The sequence below is a fragment of the Ranitomeya variabilis genome, chromosome 1, assembly GCF_051348905.1.
Source record: "Ranitomeya variabilis isolate aRanVar5 chromosome 1, aRanVar5.hap1, whole genome shotgun sequence".
In the NCBI taxonomy this organism is placed as follows: Eukaryota; Metazoa; Chordata; class Amphibia; order Anura; family Dendrobatidae; genus Ranitomeya; species Ranitomeya variabilis.
In genome coordinates, this window is record NC_135232.1 from 215,762,497 (window position 1) to 215,788,925 (window position 26,429).

A 26,429-nucleotide genomic window follows, 5' to 3' on the forward strand; every position below is an offset into this window, starting at 1 on the left:
TATAGTCCGGATGTACTAACCAGGAGTCTCATCCCAGGCTGGTGCGTGGCAGTTTTGGAGATGCTCAGTGGTGTGGGAGCTCCTCCGACATTTTGTGAAAGCCCGTAGCCCCCACACATCCATCACAGGGTGCTACGAGGCAGTTTCGGCGATGCATGATTTTGTGAAAGCCCAGAGCCCCCACACTTACATTGCTGTAATGCGGTGGCCTCCAGGAAAATTGCCCCTGGAGGCGGCACATACGCAGATTGAGATCTTGGGAGACGAGATCTCGGTGCCGCGATCTCATTCTGTGCATGCGCTGCCTCCAGTAGCCATTTTCCTGGAGGCCACTGCATTACAGCAATGGAAGTGCGGGGGCCCTGGGCTGTCACAAAATGTCAGCAGAGCCCCCACACCACTGAGCATCGCCAAAACTGCTGCACACCAGGTTGGGATGGATGTGTGGGGGCTCCGAGCCTTCACAAAATGTCTGGTGCGTCTTATAGTCTGAAAAATACAGTAATTTCACCACACAAAAAATGGGAAAACTTATTGACTCGAGTATAAGCCTGGTCAGCATGGCCCCCTCAGACCCATCCTGGTCAGCATCGCCCCCTCAGACCCATCCTGGTCAGCATGGCCCCCTCAGACCCATCCTGGTCAGCATGGCCCCCTCAGACCCATCCTGGTCAGCATGGCCCCCTCAGACCCATCCTGGTCAGCATGGCCCCCTCAGACCCATCCTGGTCAGCATGGCCCCCTCAGACCCATCCTGGTCTGCAAGGCCCCCTCAGACCCATCCTGGTCTGCATGGCCCCCTCATACCCATCCAGGTCTGAATGCCCCCCTCATCCCCATCCTGGTCTGCATGGCCCCCTCATCCTGGTATGCATGGCCCCCTCATCCTGGTATGCATGGCCCCCTCATCCTGGTATGCATGGCCCCCTCATCCCTATCCCGGTATGCATGGCACAGTCATCCCCATCCTGGTATGCATGGCCCCCTCATCCCCATCCTGGTCTGCATGTCCTCCTCATCCCTATTTTTACATAATTAATTAGCATTTTATTGCATGAAATAAGTATTTGATACAATAGAAAAACAGAACTCAATATTTGGTACAGAAACCTTTGTTTGCAATTACAGAGGTCAGACATTTCCTGTAGTTCTTGACCAAGTTTGCACACACTGCAGCAGGGATTTACGCCCACTCCTCCATACAGATCTTCTCCAGATCTTTCAGGTTTTGGGCTGTCACTGGGCAACACAGAGTTTCAGCTCCCTCTAAAGATTTTCTATGGGGTTGATGTAGTGTGAATATAAAAATGGCTATTTTGAGCCCATATTGAAATATATAGAATGCATTTAGACGATTACAGAGCAGCATTTCTTGTCATACATTTACAGACAGACAATGCTCATTGTGACACAATCTTGAGAACTGTTTATTTATTGTCTGAAGACCTTTCAGTTCACAAACAGTTTTAGGCTATGTTCACACTTTGCGGTTTTTGCTGCGGATCCGCAGCGGTTTTGACGCTGCGGATCCGCAGCAGTTTTCCATGCAGGGTACAGTACAATGTTACCCTATGGAAAACAAAAACCGCTGTGCCCACATTGCGGAAAATCCCAGAAAAAAACGCGCGGAATTGCTGCGGAAAAAAAGAAGGAGCATGTCACTTCTTTCTGCGGATTCCGCAGCGGTTTTCAACATGCACCAATAGGAAAGTGCTCTTGAAAACCCGCAGAGGAATCCGCAGAAGAAACCGCAGGAAAATCCGCAGGGAAAACCGCAGCGGTTTTGCACTGCGGTTTTTCCAAATCCGCTGCGGAAAAATCCGCAGCAAAATCTGCAAAGTGTGAACAAGCCCTTAAGTTTCTGTTTATTATTGTAAAACATTAAGGTTTAATTAACCTCTGTCTGTGGTAGTTTTATCTAAAGGTACCGTCACACTCAGCGACGCTGCGGCGATATAGACAACGAGCCGACCTAAACTAGATCGCTGGAGCGTCGCTGTTTAGGTCGCTGTAGAGACGTCAAACACAGCAGCTCCAGAACGATGCAGGAGTGATCCAGTGACGTAACGGCGACTCACTGATCGTTCTCGCTGGTTGTTAGCTCCATGTCAAACAGCCGGAGTGTACCGACTGGCTAGAAGGAGACGCTGCAATGCCCCCTATGTTCGTTGCTGGCGTCGTTGCTTTTGATGTCAAACATGACGATACACGCCGACCTGGCGACCAAATAAAGTTCTGGACTTCTAGCTCCGACCAGCGATATCACAGCGGGATCCAGATCGCTGCTGCTTGTCAAACACAACGAGATCGCTATCCAGGACGCTGCAACGTCACGGATTGTTGTCGTTCTCTTTGCAAAGTTGCTGAGTGTGACGATACGTTAACCCTTGTGGGCTTTTATATATCTATGGGTTTATGGCCCATTGTCTGATGTATGACTGATATCTTGGTCTCATCTTATCTTGAAAGCTGGCCACTTGAAGGGCAGGGTGAAACCAAATGAAGCATAGCGCAAATCACTATATAAGGCCAGAGAAACGTGACTGAGGGTATGTGCACACGTTCGGATTTCTTGCAGAAATTTCCTGAAGAAAACCGGAAATTTTCTGCAAGAAATCCGCATTTTTTTTTTTTGCGTTTTTTTCGCGTTTTTTTCGCGTTTTTTTTAAGCATTCTGCATGCGTAATTAGCTTGCAGAATGCTAAAGTTTTCCAAGCGATCTGTAGCATCGCTTGGAAAACTGACTGACAAGTTGGTCACACTTGTCAAACATACTGTTTGACAAGTGTGACCAACTTTTTACTTATAGATGCTGCTTATGCAGCATCTATAGTAAAAGATAGAATGTTTAAAAATAATAAAAAAAATTAAAAAATGGTTATACTCACCCTCTGCAGACAGCCAATCTCCTCAGCGGCGTCCGTTCCTATAGATGCCGGTGTGGTTCAGGACCTTCGATGACGTCGCGGCTTGTGATTGGTCACGTGAGTCACATGAGCGGTCACGCGACCAATCACAAGACAGCGACGTCATCACAGGTCCTGAACCACACCATCTATAGGAACCGAAGAGAAAGCATGCACCGGAGAGGCGGGAAGACTCCGGGGGCCATCGAAGGTGAGTATATCACTATTTTTTATTTTAATTCTTTTTTTTTTTACCAATTATATGGTGCCCAGTCCGTGGAGGAGAGTCTCCTCTCCTCCAGCCTGGGTACCAACCGCACATAATCTGCTTACTTCCCGCATGGTGGGCATAGCCCCGTGCGGGAAGTAAGCAGATCAATGCACTCCTAGGTGTGCGGAATCCCCGCAATTCCGCATTTTTAATGAACATGTTGCTTTTTTTTCCGCGATGTGATTTTTTCGCGGAAAAAAATGCAACATTTGCACAAAAAATGCGGAATACCCTGTAAATAATAGGAGGCATATGTAAGCGTTTTTTTTCGCGTTTTTATCACGTTTTTATAGCGAAAAAAACGCGAAAAATCCTGAACGTGTGCACATGGCCTAAGAGAAGCATAAACTGGTGTACCTGTACTTACATGTGTACAGTGTTGTGATACCTGCATAATTGGGGACGCCCATGCAGTGTTGTGAATTTTCCAGGGGTTCTCTGTCTTGGTGTTGCTTCTCTGATTTTCCAGACGGATGATGTTTAAAAGCTCCTTGGTGACGGATGATGTGAGTATATGTACTTAATCATTATATGCATTTAATCCTTATATGTACTTTGTATCTTAAAATATACAAAGGTCTATGCGATCATACTATTCAATCATATTAGTCCTTTAATTTTGTACTTTGAAATAAAATTGCGTTATATCGCAAATAGTAGCCTTCTTTAAAGCCGTATCCGAACCTTAGTGTTAAAAACTTGGCAATACAGAATTGGCGTAGTCGGCAGGATACGCAGAAGGCTCAGAGGTTTATAATATTAGCAGGACTGTGTGTGATAGTGTGATATTGTGTAAAACATGCCTCTCTTTAAGAAAAAGGTGGCGGTGAGTGAGTCTATTGAGATTCCAGGTTGGGAACGGGCTCCTTATCATATTTTGGCAACCAAGTGGTCGCACAGTGCTGGTTTGGGTGAAGCATGGGAGACATGTTTGAAGGATGCTGAACCTGCTGATGTTGTTGCATGCTTGCAGAAAGTGAAAGTGGAGAAAGGTAAAGAGTTGGGCGCTGTTGCTAGGCGCGGATGGATATTGTTGTCTGCATATAGAAAACAGCATGAGAAAAGAATACGTATGTTAACAAAAGTCCAGAAATTGGAAAAACAGTTGTGTGAGGCCCAGAATGCATTGGTTAGAGCCCAATGTCAGAATAAGTTATTAATGGACAGATGTGATGGGTATCAGCATGTGGCAGAAAAGGCTGCCGTGCGTGTAGCAGAGTAAAAGTACAGAAGGAGGCGAGTGAAGGTGAATAAAACAAAAGTAGCTTTGGCCATAGCCAAAGCAGGGATAGAGTGGAACCCTGATCAGTGGGATGGTGATGTATGGAATTCAACTGACTCCGAAATCATCACCGATCCCAGTCTGAGGATGAACATTTCGATGGGAAGAGGGAAATTGATCCTCCTCTTAACCCAGTGAAAGCTCATCCTATATATCGGAGACGGATTGTAGAGACAGCGACAGGCAGACGGAATGAGACTGCAGTAGAGGATTACAGTCAGCAGGAGCTTAATGACCTTCATGATCGTTTTTCTCAAAAGTCAAATGAATCCCTGGTAGCTTGGGCAGTCAGATTGTGGGAGATGGGGGCTCATGGAGTACAGGTGGACGCTGTGGATGGCCCCAAATTTGTCCAACTCAGTCATGAGCCTGTAGTGAAGGAGGCATTCCGTACTTTGATAATCCAGCGACCACATGTGGTGTGTAGTATGCTTGATGTTGTGGCTATGGCATTGCAGCATAAATACCCATCTGAGGCGGACTGGCCGCCCAATGAAAAACCATGGTTTACGTTGAAAGATTGTGCTCAGAGGTTGAAAGAGGAGGTCATGAAAAATGCTATTTCAGCAAACACCTATGATGATTATATGCAAGTTGTTGTAAGTGTATCTGTTAGAAATCGTATAATTAGAAATGCCCCTGCAGCTTATAAACATGTCATGATTACGCTAATGGTAAATCAGACTGGGAAAACAATCGCCAGTACATTGGAGGCAATTCGACAGTTAAGGGATCTGGGAGATTGGGGTCCTAAACAAAAGGGTAATTTTCCCTCTGAAGAGCAGCATGATGATGTAAAAAGTAATTACAATCCTAGGACCCGTATTACACGGAAATATATGTTTAGGGCCTTAATAAAGGATGGCGTCCACAGGGATAAAATAGATGGGATTGGTACTGACGAGATGTGGAAATTGTATCAAAAGAAAGGAATTAATAAAAAGTCAGATGTTTCACATAATAAAAAGGTTACAGTAAAAGATTCTGAATCTCCACAGCAGGGGCCAGAGAGGACACGGGGAGAGAGAGGGCCCACTCCCTTTTCGTCTCCGTCAAAGCCCACAGCACCGGGGATTGAGGATCTTTATGCTGAAGTCAAATCCTTGATACAAGAATTTAAAGCCCAACTGAGGGGTCTATCATTTTCTCCTACCAAGATGCCTTCATCTAAAATGGAGGATCAATGGGGAGGGGAAATAAGAGTGATTAACTAGCTGGCCATGCCCTAGAAATGGATAGACGCCCTCATGTATATTTACTTCTAGCCAGTCGGTACACTCCGGCTGTTTGACATGGAGCTAACAACCAGCGAGAACGAGAAGTGAGTTGCCGTTACGTCACTGGATCGCTCCTGCATTGTTCTGGAGTTGCTGTGTTTGACGTCTCTACAGGGACCTAAACAGCGACGCTCCAGCGATCTAGTTTAGGTCGGCTCGCTGTCTATATCGCCGCAGCGTCGCTGAGTGTGACGGTACCTTAAGGCAGAAGCATAAACTGGTGTACCTGTACTTACATGTGTACAGTGTTGTGATACCTGCATAATTGGGGACGCCCGTGCAGTGTTGTGAATTTTCCAGGGGTTCTCTGTCTTGGTGTTGCTTCTCTGATTTTCAAGACGGATGATGTTTAAAAGCTCCTTGGTGACGGATGATTTGAGTATATGTACTTAATCATTATATGCATTTAATCCTTATATGTACCTAACCTTTGTATCTTAAAATATACTAATGTTTATGCAATCATACTATTCAATCATATTATTCCTTTAATTTTGTACTTTGACCAGGTTCTCCTTGGTAGTTCAGTGCTGATTCCTGACCTTTCTGAGCCCCAGACCAAGGAAGATTGACAGTCACTTTCTTTTTTTTTTCATTTTCAAAGAACTGTGCCAACAGTTGTTGCCTTCTCACCAAGCTGCTTGCCTATTGCCCTTTACCCCATCCCAGCCTTGCACAGGACTACAATTTTTTCTCTGGTGTCCTTAGACAGCTCTTTGATCTCGGCCATGGTGGAGAGGTTGGAGTGTGTGGACCGGTGTCTTTTATACAAGTAACAAGTTCAAACAGGTGCAATTAATACAGGGAATGAGTGCAGAGTAGGAGGGCTTCTTAAAGGGAACCTGTCACCCCCCTCAGGCGTTTGTAACTAAAAGAGCCACCTTGTGCAGCACTAATGCTGCATTCTGACAAGGTGGCTCTTTTAGTTATGATGCCTGCACACGCTGAAATAATCACTTATAAAATGGGCCCCCTCTTACCCTGAATCCGCCAGGGAGGAGGGTCCCGCCTTCCTAATCAGACGCAGCACAGCCGTCACTCCAGGCCTGTGCGCGCCGGGCGCCGCCTCCTCTTGCTTCATTATCATCCCCGGCGCCGTAAGTACAAAGGGCAGAGCAACTGCGCACGCCCGAAAAAAAAACTTAATGCGCAGGCGCCGGGGACGATAATAAAGCAAGAGGAGGCGGCACCCGGCGCGCACAGGCCCATTTTATAAGTGATTATTTCAGCGTGTGCAGGCATCATAACTGAAAGAGCCACCTTGTCAGAATGCAGCATTTGTGCTGCACAAGGTGGCTCTTTTAGTTACAAACGCCTGAGGGGGGTGACAGGTTCCCTTTAAAGAAAAACTAACAGGTCTGTGAGAGCCAGAATTCTTGCTGGTTTGTAGTCGATCAAATACTTATTTCATGCAACAAAATGCCATTTATGTGCAAATCATACAATATGATTTTCTGTTTTTTTTTTTTTAAGATTCTGTCTGTCACAGTTGAAGTGTACATACGATAAAAATTACAGACCTCTCCATTCTTTGACAGTGGGAAAACTTGCAAAATTGTCAGAGTATCAAATACTTATTTTCCCCACTGTAGTCGCTAAGGTGGGGCAGCCTGATAAGTCGCTCTAAAGTCTGCCATTATAGCAACGGCTGTTGCAGAAGTAACCGGCGCCTGATTAATGAAAATTCAAATCAACAACTATCAGAAGCTGGAACAGCTCCGCAAGTGAGCATTTCTGTCCAGCGGCCGTCGCCACCGATAACGGCTGATCGACGGGGGTGATGGGTGTTGGACCTCGACTGATAAGACACTGATGACCTATCCTAGGGATAGGACATCAATGAAAACGAATATATGGCCATCAGTCTAAGTCTGTGTTCTGCAGTCTCCATGACGTGGAGATCATAATTTTATAAAAAGTGGTGCGTTTAGGACGCCGTTCAGTGGCTTACATGACAACGAGGCCATACACTACAATGGTGCCGACAGAGTGAACGTGCGCTATGCCGTACATCATTTACAGGCACAGTCTACTATGTCAGAATGTCCGCCTCCAGTAGGCATACATGCACGTTCGCTCTGCCGGAACCAGTACTCTATGGCCCCACTAGCTCACACGTCCGAATTCTGCTTTTGGGGGGAAGGGGGAGGTTTCAGACGTTAGCTCCAATGTCAGCCACTGAACAGGTGCCAAAACACAATGTGAAAGCGCCATTAATTTCATATTCAGGGAAGTATGAACAATCGAATGCAATCTGTCTTTATTGCTTTATCCCCGTCATGCAGACACTTCCTCTCCACAGACACGCAAGAAGTAACAGCACAACTCGTAGTAACCTGACCACAGACAGGAAAAGGCTGCCCCAAACCAAGTGCCCAACAGTCATACTCCACCCCAGGCAGCCGCCCCTCTAAACGTCTCAAGGGGGGCAGGAAAGGGAGTGGATGCTAGTCCTAAACTAGAGCAAGATGCCAAAGACACTACACCTAGAAACTGGGTGATCGCAGCAGGTCTGGACGACTTGTTGTCACCTGGACCTGGTATAGCATATTGGACCCCAAGTGCACCGCTGGGGCCGCCACGGACTCTTCTTGTGAATAAAATGTATATATGTTATAGGCAGCATTCACACCTCCCTGTGCCACCATCAGAATATGGATCGGGATGCACGGACAGGCCAAGAGTCTCCTGACTTGAACTGGGCAGCCTTAAAGTGGCTCACGAAAGTATTCACACCCTTGGCTTTTTACCCATTTTTTACATTACAACCTGTATTTAAATATTTTTGTAATCTGATGTGTGTGATGCATCAGAACTAAATTAGGCTAAAGTTGGTGAAGTACAAGGGGGAAGATATAGGCATAAGTTAAATTTATGGGATCAAATAGCTACAAATTGGCATGTGCATATGTAATTACCTCTTTGGTGATGAAGCTCCTAAAAAATTCTGGTGCAAGCAATTACCGTCATAAGTCACAAGTGTCACCTGGTCTGTCAGTATATACACACACCTTTACTGAAAGGCCACAGAGGCTGCAACACCATTAACAAGTGCCACCACTAACCAAACACCATGAAGACCAAAGAGATCTCCAAATAAGTCAGGGAAACAGTTATTAAGAATCACAAGTCAGGGTTGGGTTATGAAAAAAAATATCATGATCTCTGATGATCCCCGGAGCACCATCAAATCCATTATACTCAAATGGAAAGAACATGGTACCACAACACACCTGCTAAGACAGGGCCGTCCACCAAAACTCTCAGCCTGGGCAAACAGGGCATTAATCAGAGAGGCAGCACACAGACCAAAGGTAACAATGAAAGAGCTGCAGAGTCCAGAGCAGAAACGGGAGTATCTGTCCATATGACCACAATAAGCCGTACACTACATAGCGGTGGCCTTTATGGAAGAGAGGGCAGAAAAAAAGCCTTTACTTACACACAAATTGTAAAGCTTGTTTTAAGTTTGACAAAAGACATGTGGGAGACTCCCCAAATATATAGGAGGAAGGTGCTGTGGTCAGATGAGACCAAAATTGAACTTTTTGGCCACCAAGGTAAACGCTATGTCTAGTGCCAAACCAACACTGCTCATCACCCCAAGAACACCATTCCCACAGTGAAACATGGTGGTGGCAGCATCATGCTGTGGGGATGTTTTTTGGTAGCAGGGACAGGGAAAATGGATGGTGTGAAATACTGGGATATTCTTGAGCAAAACCTGTTTCAGTCTGTCAGTGATGTGAGACTGGGATGGAGGTTCACCTTCCAACAAGAATCACCCAAAGTATACGGCTAAAACAACACTTCAGTGGATTAAGGGGAAACGTGTGAATGTTTAGTAGTGGCCTAGTCAAAACCCAGACCTTAAACTTTTGAGAATCTGTGGTCAGACTTGAAGATTGCTGTTCACCAGAGGAAACCATGGAACTTGAAGGAGCTGGAGCAGGGGCAGCGGCGGCAGGGGCAGCGCGCACAGGGGCGGTGGAGCGCTCACAGGAGCGGCAGCAGCGGCGCAGCGCACAGGGGCGGCAGCGGCGCAGCGCACAGGGGCGGCAGCGGCGCAGCGCACAGGGGCGGCAGCGGCGCAGCGCACAGGGGCAGCAGCGGCGCAGCGCACAGGGGCAGCAGCGGCGCAGCGCACAGGGGCAGCAGCGGCGCAGCGCACACAAGGGCAGTGGTGCACCCACAGGGGCAGCAGCGGTCTCACCTCCTGGATGTCATTGTACCAGCTCAGCTGCAGGCTCTCCTGGCTGCTGGGATCAGGGCCCCGGGGCCTCCACACAGCGGCGCTACTCCCAGCGCAGAGCTAGTAATCGGGCGGAGATCAGATGCAGGCCTCCAGCAGCAGCTCCACCACCCGGGCGGCCACCAATGACGTCATCAGACCGCGCCACCACACACAGCGCTCCGGTAACTTTTCTCAGAATGACAGAAGTAGCAGAAAGCGCCGGACAATGCTATGTGGTGCGGCTCCGTACTGGGACGGCCATGGAGAAACTAGTGGAAACAGCGGAAGCCGTCAGTTTGGATGAAAACCGCAACCTCTGGGCTCCGTGCACACGCCTCTCCCGGAATACGCATCAAACTCGAGTCCGACCGGATCATTTACAAAAACATCGTCCGAATGAACTAATTCCTCCTGCAACGTCGCGGTAACGTGACGTCAAAGACGGGCGGCAAGTCGTCCAGAGAGAGTGCAGCCCAGGAGGGAGAACTACATCTCCCAGAATCCTGTGCGGCGGAAGTGACGTAGCGGCGGGTTCTTATACCGCCATTTCCCGGATGTTAACCCTTTTTCCTTTCAGCCAAGGTAGGAATGGCGGATGTTCTGTGGTGAGAGCGGGGCCCTGGCCGTGTAATCCGATGTAATCCTGCCCCGGGGGCCCGCCTGCGCCCACCCGCACTACCCGGGGCTGTCGGCAGAGAGCGGCGCTGCACTGCGGGCCCGATATCGCCCGTTACCGGGGTGTAGTGCCGGCCTGGTGCTGTGTACATGCCGGAGCTGTGCGTGGCTCCCGGGGCTGTCGTCTCGTTGTGTCCGCGGAGATCACTAGTGAGCTGGTCAGGTGTCGCAGAGCCGAGAGTGTGCGCAGCTTCGCGCTACCATCGGGCAGCAGGGAGTGAGGGCCCCAGGGGGCTGTGGTGCGCCTGTGTGCCCCCGTTAGGAGCCCGGGACCCTCTGTGCCAGGTGTAGTGTGTCGGGCACATCACTGATGCAGGGAACAGTACGGGCCGCGCTGAGGGCTCACCAGCTTCACACCCGTTTATGCTTCTTGGTGCTTGATGGGTAGCTTGTGTGTTATAGGGCTTGTCAGGGGAAAACAAGCTATCCTGTCTGTAGGATCGGTAATACGTGCTGATCTGTGGGGGGCGCCTCGCTGCTGATCTGTGGGGGGCGCCTCGCTGCTGATCTGTGGGGGGCGCCTCGCTGCTGATCTGTGGGGGCGCCTCGCTGCTGATCTGTGGGGGGCGCCTCGCTGCTGATCTGTGGGGGGCGCCTCGCTGCTGATCTGTGGGGGGCGCCTCGCTGCTGATCTGTGGGGGGCGCCTCGCTGCTGATCTGTGGGGGGCGCCTCGCTGCTGATCTGTGGGGGGCGCCTCGCTGCTGATCTGTGGGGGGCGCCTCGCTGCTGATCTGTGGGGGGCGCCTCGCTGCTGATCTCTGGGATCGGTAATACCGTGCTGATCTGTGGTGGGGGGGCCTCGGTGCTGATCCATTCATTTTCTGTCAAACTGATGGGACCATAGTGCTCATGAGCTCCACAGGGAATGAATGGAGCAGCAGTTGAGCGTGCACGTTACCTCTTTGCTCACAGGGTTCAGTCCCAGCGGTCGGACCTCCATGAATCAGTGAGTTGCAACTTAATCAGCAGATATGCCATAACTTGTCTTCACAGGATAAAACCTTTAAGACATTGACTTCAATCTGAATGACACAAAAATGAATCTTCTAGTAAATTATCTTTAGAAAATTGGTGCAAAGCCTTCTCCATGCGTCTCACCAGTCCTAAGCATTGCTCACCAATATCAGGTGGGTGAGGATGTGACCCCCACGTCCCCTGCTGATAAGCGGCCGGAGGTAAACATGGAGCCACAGCTGATGTGCGGCAGCGGCCGTTGCACGGAGCTCAGTCACATGTTTACATCGGACCCCACCTGATGTGATTTTGATTCTGTAGTATTACAGTATGCCTCTCCACCTTCGTGATTTTGAGTTACCAGTTTTAGCTTCAGAGTCCAATTCTTTCTAACCAGCTTATTTGTTACAGATGGCAGAAGAACAGGCTGCGAAGAAGGTCAGGAAGCATCATGGCAGCCGCAACCCAGTCCTGGTACATGGAATTGGGAAGTATTCCCGGTCTGCAATGATTGCAAGGAAAGCACTGTACAAGCGCAAGTACAAAGCCCCAGAGACGAAGGTAAGCAGCCCTGCTTGTTATACAGGTTAATATGATTTTATTTCTTTCTTGCCGTATAATATTGTTTGACTTGTTTAGATTGAGAAGAAGCAGCGGGAGAGGCCCCGTGCTACCGTGAGTAAGACAGTTGGTGGAGATAAGAATGGAGGAACACGTGTGGTTAAACAGCGCAAAATGGTAAGTGGTGTTCTCCGCTTGTGTCTGCCTCCATATTGGGGGACGGGTACAACGAGAGGTCTTTGACTTGGCTTTCCGTTTTCCTACTTTCAGCCCCGTTACTATCCTACTGAAGATGTTCCACGTAAGCTTCTGAATCACGGCAAGAAACCCTTCAGCGAGCACAAGCGCAATCTGCGCTCCAGCATCACCCCTGGGACTGTGCTGATTCTTCTTCAAGGACGTCACAGGGGGAAGGCAAGTAGCTTCTGGGACAAGAAGTGGAAACTAGTGTAGAGCGATGGCACCGGTTAACCAGGACAAGACCCCTATATGTGAAATGCCACCGTGCATTCATAACAACGGCTCTGTAGAAAAGGGCACATGAATGGAGGTTGCCATTAAAACTGAAATATTACTGCCACATGGACAAGCTTGTGCCCAGCATGTTCCTCCTACAGATGAGCTGACAAATGGCGATGTGCTTGTAATACAATTCCAAACTATGTGCTGTAAGGGGAAGGTTTTAAAGGAAGACCTGACATACCTGTAGTTCACCGAAATGAGCACAATTGTGCTCTTTACCTAGGACTGGAGTAAAGGTACCTTCACACTGAACAACTTAACGATATCGCTAGCGATCCGTGACGTTGCAGCATCCTGGATAGCGATATCGTTGTGTTTGACACGCAGCAGCGATCAGGATCCTGCTGTGACATCGTTGGTCGGAGCTAGAAGGCCAGCACCTTATTTCGTCGCTGGATCTCCCGCAGACATCGCTGGATCGGTGTGTGTGACACCGATCCAGCGATGTCTTCACTGGTAACCAGGGTTAACATCGGGTTACTAAGCGCAGGGCCGCGCTTAGTAACCCGATATTTACCTTGGTTACCAGCGTTAAAGTAAAAAAAAAAACACTACATAGTTACATTCCGCTGTCTGTCCCCCGGCGCTGTGCTTCTCTGCACTGTGTAAGTGCCAGCCGGAAAGCAGGGCACAGAGGTGACGTCACCGCTCTGCTTTCCGGCCGCTGTGCTTACACAGTGCAGAGAAGCAGAACGCCGGGGGACAGACAGCGGAAGGTGAGTATGTACTGTTTTTTTTTTAACTTTTACGCTGGTAACCAGGGTAAACATCGGGTTACTAAGCGCGGCCCTGCGCTTAGTAACCCGATGGTTACCCGGGGACCTCGGCATCGTTGGTCGCTGGAGAGCTGTCTGTGTGACAGCTCTCCAGCGACCAAACAGCGACGCTGCAGCGATCGGGATCGTTGTCTGGATCGCTGCAGCGTCGCTAAATGTGACGGTACCTTAAAACGTGTGCATTCTTATCTACCAGCACCATTGCTGTGTGTGTGCAGCTGAGGGAATGGTTGAACTGAGTTTTTATCAGTTGCCCCTTTGATAAAGGGCACCGATATACATTGGACTAATGTCAGCTGAAGCCGCTGCTATTGACGGTTTGGGCCGACTGTCTAATGCGTACAGGGGTGCCAGCCGACTGATTCTTGGGAGAGATGTCGATCATACATGTCCATTTTCACAAGTTTCACAAGTCCATCGTTAATCCTGAAATACGTCGGTCAGTGCCTGGAGTGCTCGCCCAAGTGAGGCTCGTGTGAGTGGGAGACGCTGATGGAGATCCTTAGCTGGATTTACAGCTGTTCTACCAGCAGTGATGGAGGCAGAAGATGCTTGGTTCACATGCTGCATATTTAGTGTGCATTTTTCTGCAGCAAAATCAATGTATTTGGCAGTGTTTTTGTTTTTTTGTTTTTTAACTTTCCATTGCATAGGATTGAATCGGCTGAATCCCCACACAGTATTGGCATGTTACAAACTTAAAGGGGTTGTCCATACTTGGGCCACAATTCTGCAGTCGCTGTAACAGTGCAGACTCAAATATGCAATTTTGTGATTCCACAGTATTGCCCTTGTGTGAGCAGGTGATCGTGTAACTCCTTTTTAAATCCACACCACAGGTCTATCTCCAGACAACTGTATCGTAGATAAATTTGTTGGGCTGCTAGTTAGCTGGTACAATATTATGTCATGAACGTTTCCGCATGGAAAATTTGCATCGAATATTTAAGGTGTGAACCTGCCCTAAAAGTACTTCAGGCCAAAGTGGTTTTGCGTGCACGCTTCTTTCCTCAAGACTAGTGATGAGCGCAAGTTCTCATTACTAGAGTTTGCCTAGGGTGGTCAGAGTATGCACGGAGTATCGCGGGTGCCCGAGTGACATGTTTGAGGCTGCATGTTATGTACCTGTCGAACAGCCACAGGGACGCAGACTTGTCACTGGAGCACCTGCGATACTCCATGCATACCCGAGCACTCTAGGCAAAGTTGAGTAATGAACACTTCTCAAGACTTAAATAACAGCTTATAAGGCGTATCTGCATATTGTAAAAAATCATAATATCATAGACAGATACCCATACATGCAGAGGACAATGTGACCTATCATCACTATCATTTACAACACCACCATATAGAAAAAGATGATAATCTAGTCCAAATTACTCAAGAAATAACCAAATTTGATTATTAAAATTACAAACATGGGTGAAAGGGAATGAGACGCAAAACCATGACCATAGAAAAATGCTGTGCAAAATAAGAAAGCGCGTCTCCTTGGGCATCTAATACTAGGAATATAATAATAATAATAATGACTGGGCTCTCTAATCAATAATGCTCATCTACCAACATACACAAAGCCAGTCTATCCGTAAATAAACCACTATCCACCATGATCACTCCTTGAAATAGTTGAAATTCCGAGGCAACTAAATACAAATCATCAATATTATTACCTTAGAGTCAATATGATCAAGATGTCCAGGGAGCGCGCCCCAACCCCGGGCTAATGTATGGTTTTTCTTCTTGCAGCGTGTTGTCTTCCTGAAGCAACTTCAGACTGGTCTTCTGTTGGTATCAGGTAAGTGTCGCGCTGTGCACTTCTCCCTACAAGTCTGTAATATATTATCTGATCAAATCATCTAGAATTAAGTTTCTACAATGAAATCCTGAATTTCTGCTTGTGCTAAGCCCTACGTCACGTCATCCTGATTCGTGCACACTAAATATCACCGCACTGAACAGCGTGGGTTCTAAGTGAGTGAAACTTCGCCTATACAATTGATGGGACAAAGCCAAAGTAGTATTATACACTTTATAATTCTCATGGTCATGTTTAATATCTTTCATTCCAAATCCTGTGTTCCCGATTCATCAGTTGTTGCCAGAATACTGGCATAAACCAGGTCAAAATCTTGCAAATTACAGTTGGGCAAAAATGTTGTGCCATTTTTACACCGTCCCAGCCAGCTCTGCAGTCGTTGAGCATCACAGGAGGAGGGAGGGTCGTGGACAACCACGTCTGCCAAATTCACAACCAGTCGATCCCACGTTTTAATGGATTTGGCACCTCTTACTCCAGAGCCACAGAGACTGACAAGAAAATGCCATTCTTGATTAGTTAGCAATAGATGTATATATTTTTTTTAACTTTAATGTATTCCTTTGTCTTAAATTAGGTCCCCTGACCATCAATAGAGTTCCTCTCAGAAGAGCTCACCAGAAATTTGTTATTGCCACATCCACTAAAATTGATGTCTCCAAAGTCAAGGTCCCAAAACACCTAACTGACTCCTACTTCAAGAAGAAGAAGCTGAGAAAACCCAAGCACCAGGAGGGAGAGATCTTTGACACAGAGAAGGAAGTAAGTAATTGCTCATAAAGGATCAAAGCAAAAAGCTTTCCTTGCACTGCCCAGTGTGAACCTGCATAGGAAAAAATAGGAATTCTACTTACAACTTGGAGGTTTGGGTAGAATTTTAGAGTATCCGTCGTTTTTGTTTTATAAATCCATAGTGCACATGAAAATAAGCAACTTTGATATATCTGATCAGAAAAATTTGCTTCTTTCTCTGCCAGAATTGATCAGTCATTATGAAAATTCTTAATTCGGTAAAATCTATATTCGGTGAAGACACTTTCCCATTACTGGGATAGGAGATGGCAGTTGCTATGTATACACTTCTATGTAGATGGAGGAAGGAGCTAGAGGCAGGGCTCCTCCCTTGTATCTACACAGAATCTTCTCATGAAAACCACAAAAAGAGGAAAAATCCTCCAATATTCAAGAAAACAAACCAAAAACAGGCAGATATGCTTACCTGTCTAAATGGGCCTCAATACAATTGCACTGACAGGGTGCAGCGGACCCAAGTATCTACACAGAATCTTCTCAGTAGCAGCTGCCATCTCCTATGCCAGTAATGGGAAAGGGTCTTCAACGAATATAGATTGAACCGGAATTGAGAATTTTGATCATGATCAATTTTGGCAGAGGAAGTTTATTTCTCTGATTAATATATATTAGTTTCTTATTTTCACATGTACTATGATTTTATGAAATAAAAGCATAACAATCACTTAATTTTGTACGTTTTTTGTTTTTAAAGTATACTTGTTTCATATGACCACTGAGCGATTGGTTTTCTGATTCAATTTGGCTCAATCGGTGAAGACCAAAAGCTTAGAACACCACCAGTTACCAGAACCAAAAAGGCTCCACTTAGATTTCCATTACTGGAACTATACCACTACACTTACAAAGTGCCATTGATTTACAAAACCCTTCTGTTGGCATGCTGTAACATTTCCATTAACCTAAGGGGGTTTTTTTGTTTTTGTTTTTTTGGAGGGTGGTTAGAAGGAGTTTCTGTTGAGCAAACTACATAAATGTTTTGAGCATTGTATGTGACCTTTGTTTCATCTGCTCCTTAGAAATACGCAGTTACACAACAACGCAAAGCAGACCAGAAGTTTGTTGACTCGCAACTCCTGTCAGTCATCAAGAAAGAGCCCCAGCTTCGTGGATACCTGCGCTCCATGTTTTATCTGTCAAACGGAATGTATCCACACAAACTGGTTTTCTAAGAAACGTCACAGAGTTAATAAAAGATGTACATCTTCTACTTGAGTTTTGTGTTTTCTGAAAATCCCCTGTCGCATCATGGAATCTTTATTCTTTCCTTGGGCTGCTGTAAGTTGGTAAAAGCAAATGTTCATATTGTGCTAAAGGAAAGTGGTGTCCTAATAGCAAAAATAAATCAGATTCTGGCTCTTATCAGGAGAATAAAGATCAGGCGAGAATGAATACAATGCTTACCTTGGAGGATGTGAGAATCCTCTGCCTTAGGGCTCAAGTCATGTGATATGTTGGCGTGATCAAGGTACCCTGCAGGCTGTTATGCCAGTGTGTAATGAATGGACCACACTGACATGTTCTGGGCATGATTGTAGATAACGGAGTTAAATAAATAAAAGTATAGTAGGGTGGGAGTTTTGTAGACACATTTTAGTCCTATATAATTAACAATAAATGTTTCTCGGTCTCCCATGACAGCACTACGGAGAGAGGGGATCCGCCCTTCAGGGACAGGAAACCTACAGATAAAAGGGCGGTACCTCTCCCTCGCATCAGTTGGTTTCCTGTCCCTGACAGGGAACCTCTCTTCGGACGGTACCTGCATGAAGACCGATGGACCGGGCGGTCGAGTACCGGCAGCGAGGAGGCTCCTGCCGCGGCTTGTCCGGCTCCCGAAGCCGCCACCGCTGGGACCGAGGGGTCCTTCAGGGTGAGCGAGGGGAGAACGCCGCCGAATCAAATGAGGCGGGGCGCTGGATCACCGGAGCTCCTGCGCCGACAAGCGCACACTCCGGGTGCACAAAGATGGCCGCCGCTCCGGAAATGCGGCAGGACTTCCGGGTCATCGCGCGCGCATGCGCAGTAATATCTTCTCCCTGGGAGCGCAGGAACCGGAAGTGCGGCAGACGCCGGGGGATTGGCGCCGGTTTCAAAAAGGTTGATTGTGCGCACATGGGAGTCGCACTTTCTCCCTGTAACCATGGAGGACAGCGATCCACAGGAGCTGCAGCCAGGACAGCAGCGCCGCACAAAGAGCACCAGGAGTGGATCCAGCAGCCGTTCCACACGGCGTAGCAGATCAGCTACGAAGACTGATACTCCGTCTCAAGCGCCTTCCTTAACAGGCCCGCCCCCTCCAGAACCGGTACCTGCCTCCATATCCGAGTGGTGAGTGACCTTCGTGAATGTACATATTTTATAATGGGGCTCCCTCTTCTCCCTTACTAGGGTAAGAAGAGCCTGGAGAAAAGGAAAAATAGGGTCTGCCCTACCTGTGACAAAGCTTTACCAGTAACCTGGGAGAAAAAGCTTTGCAAGTCATGCATCCAGAGCTTACTATGTGAGGAGACCCCCGACTTCGCCTCTGAACTTAAAAATGTAATCAGGTCTGAGGTTCAGAATGCCCTTCTATCCTCCAAAAAAGAGGTGAAGAGGGTGAAGGAGTCGGTACATTCCCACTCGGCCCGATCGTCATCCGAAAATGCTGATTCGGACGATTCAAAATCCCCCCTATCCTCTTCTGAGGAAGAGTCTGGCCGACATTGCTTCCCACTAGAAGAAGTGGATTCCTTAGTGAGAGCAGTTAGGGCTACTATGGGGGTAGAGGAACCCAAACCCGACAAAACGGCCCAAGATGTGATGTTTGGAGGTCTGGGACAAAAAAAGAGAAGGACTTTTCCCCTAAATCCTAATGTCCAAACATTAATTAAAAGGGAATGGGAGAAACCAGATAGAAGAAATTCCTCGGTACCCTCCCTTAAAAGAAAATATCCCTTCGAGGATGAGGCTTCCTCTTTCTGGGATAAGGCACCAAAACTAGATGTTGCAGTGGCCAAAGCCTCGAAAAAATTTGCGCTGCCATTCGAGGACATGGGTACCCTCAAAGACCCATTAGATAAAAAAGCGGACACTTTCCTCAAGGGGGCATGGGAATCAGCTGGGGGTAGCCTGAGACCTGCAGTTGCAGCTACTTGCACCTCAAGATCCCTTATGGTGTGGATCGACCAGCTAAAGACGGGTTACCCAGAAAACAATTGCTGGATTCATTCCCTGCAATGAGAGCAGCAGCAGCGTTCCTGGCGGACTCCTCGGCGGACTCTGTACGCCTAACATCTAAGGCCGCTGCTCTTTCCAACGCTGCCAGAAGAACCTTGTGGCTAAAGAGCTGGCCGGGGGATCTACAAACAAAATTAAAATTATGTTCTATCCCATGTGAGGGAAATTTTTTATTTGGAGAAACCCTGGATGACATTCTCCAAAAGGCGGGAGATAAGAAGAAGGGGTTTCCAAATCTGGGTCCGACTCCATTTAAACAGTCTTTTCGGAGCCGCAGATTTTTTCGCCGTAGACCCCCCAGAGAGCAGAATAAGTGGGAAGAAGGAAGGAGAAGGGATAAGGGTTACCTCTTTGGCAACACCTCCCGTGATAAAAAGTTCTCCAAATGACATTTACCCTCCGGTGGGAGGAAGGCTGACATCATTCCTTCCCGCCTGGGAAAAAATTTCCAACAACATCTGGATCTTAAATATCATACGGTATGGTCTAAAAATAGATTTTGTCTCTTTCCCTCCCCGGAATTATGTAACAACAAAAACAAGATCTTCGGCTGCAGAACAAACTGCATTAGAGGAGGAAATTATGTCCCTACTACAAAAATCAGTGATTCGGGAAATATCTCCTCAGGAGATAGGGGAAGGTTTTTTCTCCCCTCTATTTTTAGTACCAAAGCCCGACGGGTCCTTTCGGACAATCATAAATCTAAAAAACCTAAACAGATACGTCGTAAATCACAAATTCAAAATGGAGACGATAAGGTCCACTATAAAGATTCTCTTCCCGAACTGCTACATGGTCGTAATAGATCTAACCGACGCATACTATCATGTGCCCATCCACAATCAATCCCAAAAATTCCTCCGGATGGCAGTCTCCATAAAGGGCCAAATAAGGTTTTTTCAATACAAAGCTCTTCCATTCGGGATTTCAATAGCCCCACGTATATTTACGAAAATAATAGCGGAAATGATGGCCCACGTGAGGGAACAAGATATACTAATAGTCCCTTACCTGGACGACTTTCTTATCACAAGCAACTCAGCACAAAGTTGCAGAGAAAAGAGAGACCAAGTGATGACCATCCTGACGGACTTGGGATGGCTTATAAACATAAAAAAATCGAAATTGGAACCCTGTCAAGTACAAGAGTTCCTAGGACTGACATTGGACTCTCGGGTCCAAGAATGCCGGCTTCCGGGTCCCAAAAAAGACAACATATTGTCCATGATAGCGCGAACGTTACACAATCCCTCAATGACTCTAAGGAGAGCAATGTCGCTTCTGGGCTCTCTGTCCTCATGCCTACCAGCGATACCCTTTGCGCAATTTCATACAAGAGAGCTTCAGTGGCATATCCTGGAATGGCAATTGTTACTAAAAAACAAATTGGAAAGCCGGCTCACCCTAGATTCATCAGTTATTCATTCCCTTCTCTGGTGGGGAAAAGACCAAAACCTGTCAAAGGGAGTCACTTGGGTACCAAACATCTCTCGGATAATAACAACCGATGCGAGCCCCAAAGGGTGGGGGGCCCACCTGGGGGACAAAATAGCCCAGGGAAATTGGTCAGATCAAATATTATTGGCATCCTCAAACCAAAAAGAACTTTGGGCAGTATATCATGCTCTTCTTTTTTTCCTAGCCGATATTCAGGGACACCATGTCCGAGTTCTTTCGGACAACAAAGTGACTGTAGCCTATATAAACCACCAGGGGGGAACAAGGTCTCGTTCACTGATGAGTTCTTCAGCCAAAATTATCAAACTGGCGGAAGAAAACTTACTATCCCTCTCGGCACTACACATCCAGGGTTCAAACAACGAAAAGGCAAATTACCTGAGCCGGACTCAGTTAAAACAAGGCGAGTGGTCCCTAAACCAATCCATCTACAATCAGATCACAAAAATGTGGGGGACACCAACAATAGACCTGTTCGCCAATTGCAAAAACAAAAAAGTAGGCAAATTTTGTTCTCTAAGCCCAGAAGGGAATCCCCAGGCTCTGGATGCTTTTCTGATTCCATGGACACACAAACTGACATACGCCTTTCCGCCAACCATTCTGATTCCAGCAGTCATTCGGAAAGTCAGAGAGGACAAAACAAAAATGATCCTGATTGCCCCATTCTGGCCAAAAAGAGCATGGTTTTCCTGGCTAAGGATACTATCGATATCAGACCCGTGGGTTCTACCGGACATGCCAGACCTTCTACATCAAGGTCCAATCTTCCACCCACAGGAGTCGAACCTCCATTTGACAGCCTTGTTTTTGAACGGGGACTATTAAGACAAAGAGGTTTCTCAGATAACTTAGTGGCTACACTCTTAAAAAGTAGAAAGCCCATCACCACTAAAATTTACGGGAAGACATGGAGGAAATTCCTATCTGTCTCCAAGGTAAAGATCCAGGACAGGCCTTCAATTCCTAAAATTCTGGAGTTCCTACAAAAAGGTCTGGAGCAGGGGCTGGCAGTCAGTACCCTGAAGGTACAAATAGCAGCTTTAGGAGCCTTATATAACCAAAACATTGCTGCTAACCCATGGGTAATAAGATTTATTAAGGCGGTTACAAGATCAAAACCCTTAGTTATTCAAAAAACACCCTCATGGGACCTAAATTTAGTCCTTTCAGCATTAACGGGCCCTCCATTTGAACCTATACAGACGATTCCGATAAAAACATTATCACTCAAAACTATTCTCTTAGTTGCTTTAACATCTGCACGCAGGATAAGTGACATTCAAGCCCTTTCCTCTAATCCACCTTTCACTAAGATCTTGGATGATAGAGTCACTCTTAGACCCGACCCAGCCTATTTGCCGAAAATGGCATCAAAATTTCATAGGTCACAAGAAGTATCCCTGCCATCTTTCTGTCCAAACCCAAAAAACGAGAAAGAGCTAAACTTCCATAATCTAGACGTTAGAAGATGCCTAGTCCAATACCTAGATTCCACCAGGGAGTATAGGAAGGAAGGCTCTTTGTTTATCTGTTTTCAGGGTCCCAGAAAAGGATTCCGGGTGTCCAAGGGGACCTTAGCCAGATGGATTAAGGAGGCAATAGCCTTGGCATATTCATCTTCGGGGAATATAATCCCGGATGGTATAAAAGCGCATTCCACAAGAGCAGTAGCTACCTCATGGGCTGAGAGGTCAGAGGTATTAATAGAGCAAATCTGTAAGGCGGCCACCTGGTCATCACCATCAACCTTTTTTAGGCACTATAGACTAAATCTAGCCTCTGTATCTGACTTAACCTTCGGACGAAGGGTCCTTGAGGCGGTGGTCCCTCCCTAAGCTTAATCTCTGCAATTCTCTCCGTAGTGCTGTCATGGGAGACCGAGAAAGTCATAGTTACTCACCGTTAACGGTGTTTCTCGGAGCCCATGACAGCACCTGCTTATTCCCTCCCATCACGAGTGCGGTGAGCACTTTTTCTAAAATATAATTTATATAATTTATATGATGTATATACTATAGTTTAGGCACGGGGTTCCTCTTTTAAGGAATGTTATAAATATAATGTTCTCTCTGTTGTAACTAACCTGGAGGTCCTCTGATGCTCTGTAAACCAACTGATGCGAGGGAGAGGTACCGCCCTTTTATCTGTAGGTTTCCTGTCCCTGAAGGGCGGATCCCCTCTCTCCGTAGTGCTGTCATGGGCTCCGAGAAACACCGTTAACGGTGAGTAACTATGACTTTTGCCATCATTAGAGCTGGTATGTCACTCTCCATAAGGAGAAACGTTACCCCTTAGACCCCAGTCCAGAGCCTCTCATCTAGCCAAATTAGTTCTCATGATTCGCACTGACGAGGGCCAACAACCCAAAACACCGTGTCTGCGAATTGCGATACTGATTTGGCTTTTATCCTAAGTCATATTGCACGACTCGTTAAAGGGTTGATTGTGACTTGTAGGATCGCTACTTCCAACAGGTGGCGCTATAGAGTTTTAAGTCCTCTTTTTATTCGGACTCCCATGACAGCACTACGAGAGAGGGGATCCGCCCTTCAGGAACAGGAAATCTACAGATACAAAAGGGCGGCACCTCTCCCTATGCATCAGTTGGTTTCCTGTTCCTGGAGGGACAGGATCCTACAGATGAAAATCCTCGTAATGGATCCGAGGCCGGCCGGCCGAATCTGGTAGCGGGGGGGTCTCCTACCTCGGCCGTTGCGGATCTCCCTGGAGACGCCACGGTGGTCCTGGCTGGACTGCACGTCGGTGGCGTGTTGCAGCAGGGAGCAGGGTCCGGAGGATTCCTGATCTCCATTCTGTGCCGGCGTTGGTGAGTATAACCATCCCCCTTGGTCCATGCAGCAGTGCGACGGTGTGGTGGGGTAGCGGTGGCAGGAGAGAAACGCCGACCGGAGCGCTGTTGTACATCTCCGGCGTCCTGCACCGCTCTCAGGAGCGTTTCCGGAGTGCTGTGATGCCGGGGGTGGAGTCAGCAGGAGCTTCCGGGTTACTGGATGGCTGCGCATGCGCATTCTATCCAAGATGGCGGCACCCATCGATCCTGGACACCGGATTCCTCATTAACCACCGCTGACCTCCCAGCTGCGGTCTGGTCAGCAGAATCCAATGGGATGACGCCAGGCAGCCTGCTGACCGGAACTCAGGGGGATTTAAGCAGGTGTCGGATTTAGAGCCCTGCTTTTGGCCACATTTCCATCATGGTGAGTGATGGTGAGCAGCCTCAGCTACTGGATGTGCGACAGAAGCCCTTGGAGAAGGAGCATGTCAGGAGTGACCAATCCAGCCGCAGAAGCTCGTCCAAGCAGGGATCGAGAGCTTCGACTGGGAAAGAACCCCCTTGTGTTCCGGTACCTTTGTTTGGCGTACGCTGGTAAGTGATCTACGTGAATGTTCACTCAGTGACGCGGGCCCCCCTTATACTTTGTCATTCTAGGGAAAGAAAAGTGCAAAGACGAAACATAAGGAGTGCGCCCTATGTGGAATCCCTTTACCAGATTCTTGTCCCAAAAAATTATGTTCCCCCTGTATACAGCAGACGGTGAGGTCTACAGGTGTGGTAGGAGTTAAGGGACATCAGGTCGGATAGATGGTATCACCTTATTGTCCTCCCCTAGATAGCGGAAGAATCTGCAAGTACGGCTAACTTAAAAGAGATGATCCGTATGGAAGTAAGGGAATCCCTGCAGTCTATCCCAGGCGGGAGGTTCGAAACATAAAACTCCCTTAATCTCTGAGTCTTTGGAGGAAGAAAGAGAGGAAAGTTCCTATGGCTCTATTCCCTCTTCCTCGTCATCGGAAGAGGACTCTGGCCAATTTTGTCTACCTCTGGACCGAGTTGATAAACTAGTTAAATCAGTCAGAAGTACGATGGGCCTGGAAGAGCCTAAAACGCAACCTTCCAGACAGGAAATAATGTTCAGCGGATTAGACCATAAAATACGTAGATCTTTTCCGGTGATTGATAAAGTTCAGGATTTAATTCTCCGAGAGTGGAAGAAACCGGAGAAGAAAGGCTCGTTACCACCAGCATTAAAACGCAGGTATCCCTTTGAGGATGCAGCCGTTGATACCTGGGACAAGGCCCCTAAACTAGATGCTGCGGTGGCGAAGGCGTCCAAAAAAGCCTCATTACCCTTTGAGGATATGGGGACCCTTAAAGATCCACTTGATAGGAAGGCAGACACCTTCCTTAAAGGTACCTGGGAGATGGCGGCCGGATCTCTGAGACCAGCAGTGGCCGCAACATGTACAGGCAGATCTTTAATGGTCTGGCTGGATCAGTTGGAGTCACAACTTAAGGAAGGTGCATCCAGGAATACAATCCTGAATGCGCTCCCAGTAATTCAAGATGCTGCGGCCTTCCTGTCGGACGCTTCATTGGATTCTGTCAGAATGGCGGCCAGAGCAGCAGGTCTTTCCAACGCGGCTCGTAGAGCCTTATGGTTAAAGTGTTGGTCTGGTGACATCCAGTCAAGATCCAAGCTCTGCGCTATCCCATGCAAGGGGGAATATCTCTTCGGACCAACTCTGGACGAGTTGCTTGAAAAAGCAGGAGATGATAAGAAGAAGTTCCCTAATCTGGCATCAGCATTTTACCGTCGCCCTTTCAACAGGAGGAGGTTTGGTCGCTGAAGGAAACGCGCGTCCTCACCCTCTAGAGATAATTTCAGATGGGAGGATAGACGCAAGAGAGGTACGGGCTATATGTTCCGCCGTTCCTCAAAAGAACGGAAAAAGTCAGACCAATGACTAGCAATCCCTGTGGGAGGGAGATTGGCAGCCTTCTCTTCCGCATGGTCTGACATCACTAATAGTGACTGGGTCCGAGGCATTATATCAGACGGTCTGAGACTGGAGTTTAACCATTGGCCTCGTGATAAATTTAAACTAACCCCCTTACGTTCCTCCACTGTGGAACAGACAGCTTTGGAAGCGGAAGTCATGAATCTATGTCTTAAAAAAGTGCTGATTGAGATTCCAGATTCAGAAAAAGGAAGAGGGTTCTACTCTCCTTTATTTCTGATTCAAAAACCAGATAAGTCGTTTAGAACTATCATTAATCTTAAATCCCTTAATGAGTTCCTGGTTAATAAAACCTTCAAAATGGAGTCTATCAGTTCTACAATAAAGATGTTGTTCAAACACTGCTTTATGGTAGTTGTAGATCTTAAGGACGCATACTATCATATACCTATCCATGAGAACTTCCAGAGGTTCCTGAGGGTGGCGGTATCTATAGAGGGAATTGTTCGTCATTTTCAATATAGAGCCCTTCCCTTCGGCACTTCAGCAGCACCTAGGGTATTTACTAAAGTAGTCGCTGAGGTTATGGCACATTTGCGGGAATTCAATATCCTCATAATACCTTATCTGGATGATTTTCTTATTGTGGGGAATTCAGCAGATCATTGCCTTTCACAAGCAAAGACAGCCATAGTCAAACTAGAACGTCTGGGCTGGATTATAAATTATGACAAATCCCGTTTACAGCCCCTAAAAATTCAGAGATTCCTCAGACTGTTATTAAATTCAGAAACCCAACAATGCTGTCTGCCGCCTGATAAATTGCTCCACATTCAACAACAGGTGTTAAAGGCGATTAATAAACCATCCATGACCCTTAGACAGGCTGTCACG

General features: G+C 47.3%; 2 protein-coding genes across 3 annotated transcripts in view; one reads left to right on the forward strand and one right to left on the reverse strand.

The window, feature by feature from the left end:
- PTPN11 (protein tyrosine phosphatase non-receptor type 11) overlaps positions 1 to 10,479 on the reverse strand; it is a 98,993-nt gene extending 88,514 nt beyond the window's left edge. For both annotated transcript variants that reach the window (XM_077292414.1, XM_077292418.1), the window contains exon 1: positions 9,950 to 10,479. In XM_077292414.1, coding sequence (XP_077148529.1) covers positions 9,950 to 9,963 — 14 coding nt within the window. In that variant the 5' untranslated portion in view covers positions 9,964 to 10,479. The remainder of the gene's footprint in view (positions 1 to 9,949) is intronic.
- A 1,507-nt stretch (positions 10,480 to 11,986) lies between these two features.
- Positions 11,987 to 17,304, forward strand: RPL6 (ribosomal protein L6). Its single transcript, XM_077292427.1, has 6 exons — positions 11,987 to 12,161; positions 12,240 to 12,338; positions 12,432 to 12,575; positions 15,212 to 15,260; positions 15,859 to 16,043; positions 17,114 to 17,304. Exons 1-6 carry the CDS (start codon positions 12,012 to 12,014, stop codon positions 17,264 to 17,266), a joined length of 780 nt encoding a protein of 259 aa, XP_077148542.1. The 5' UTR covers positions 11,987 to 12,011; the 3' UTR covers positions 17,267 to 17,304.
- Positions 17,305 to 26,429: the final 9,125 nt, after the last annotated feature.

Coding starts and splice junctions, on each gene's coding strand:
- RPL6 (XM_077292427.1), top strand. CDS start 12,012: ATGGCAGAAGAACAGGCTGCGAAGAAGGTCAGGAAGCATCATGGCAGC. Junction 12,339..12,431: donor TGGTTAAACAGCGCAAAATG/GTAAGTGGTGTT, acceptor TCCTACTTTCAG/CCCCGTTACTATCCTACTGA. Junction 15,261..15,858: donor TGGTCTTCTGTTGGTATCAG/GTAAGTGTCGCG, acceptor GTCTTAAATTAG/GTCCCCTGACCATCAATAGA.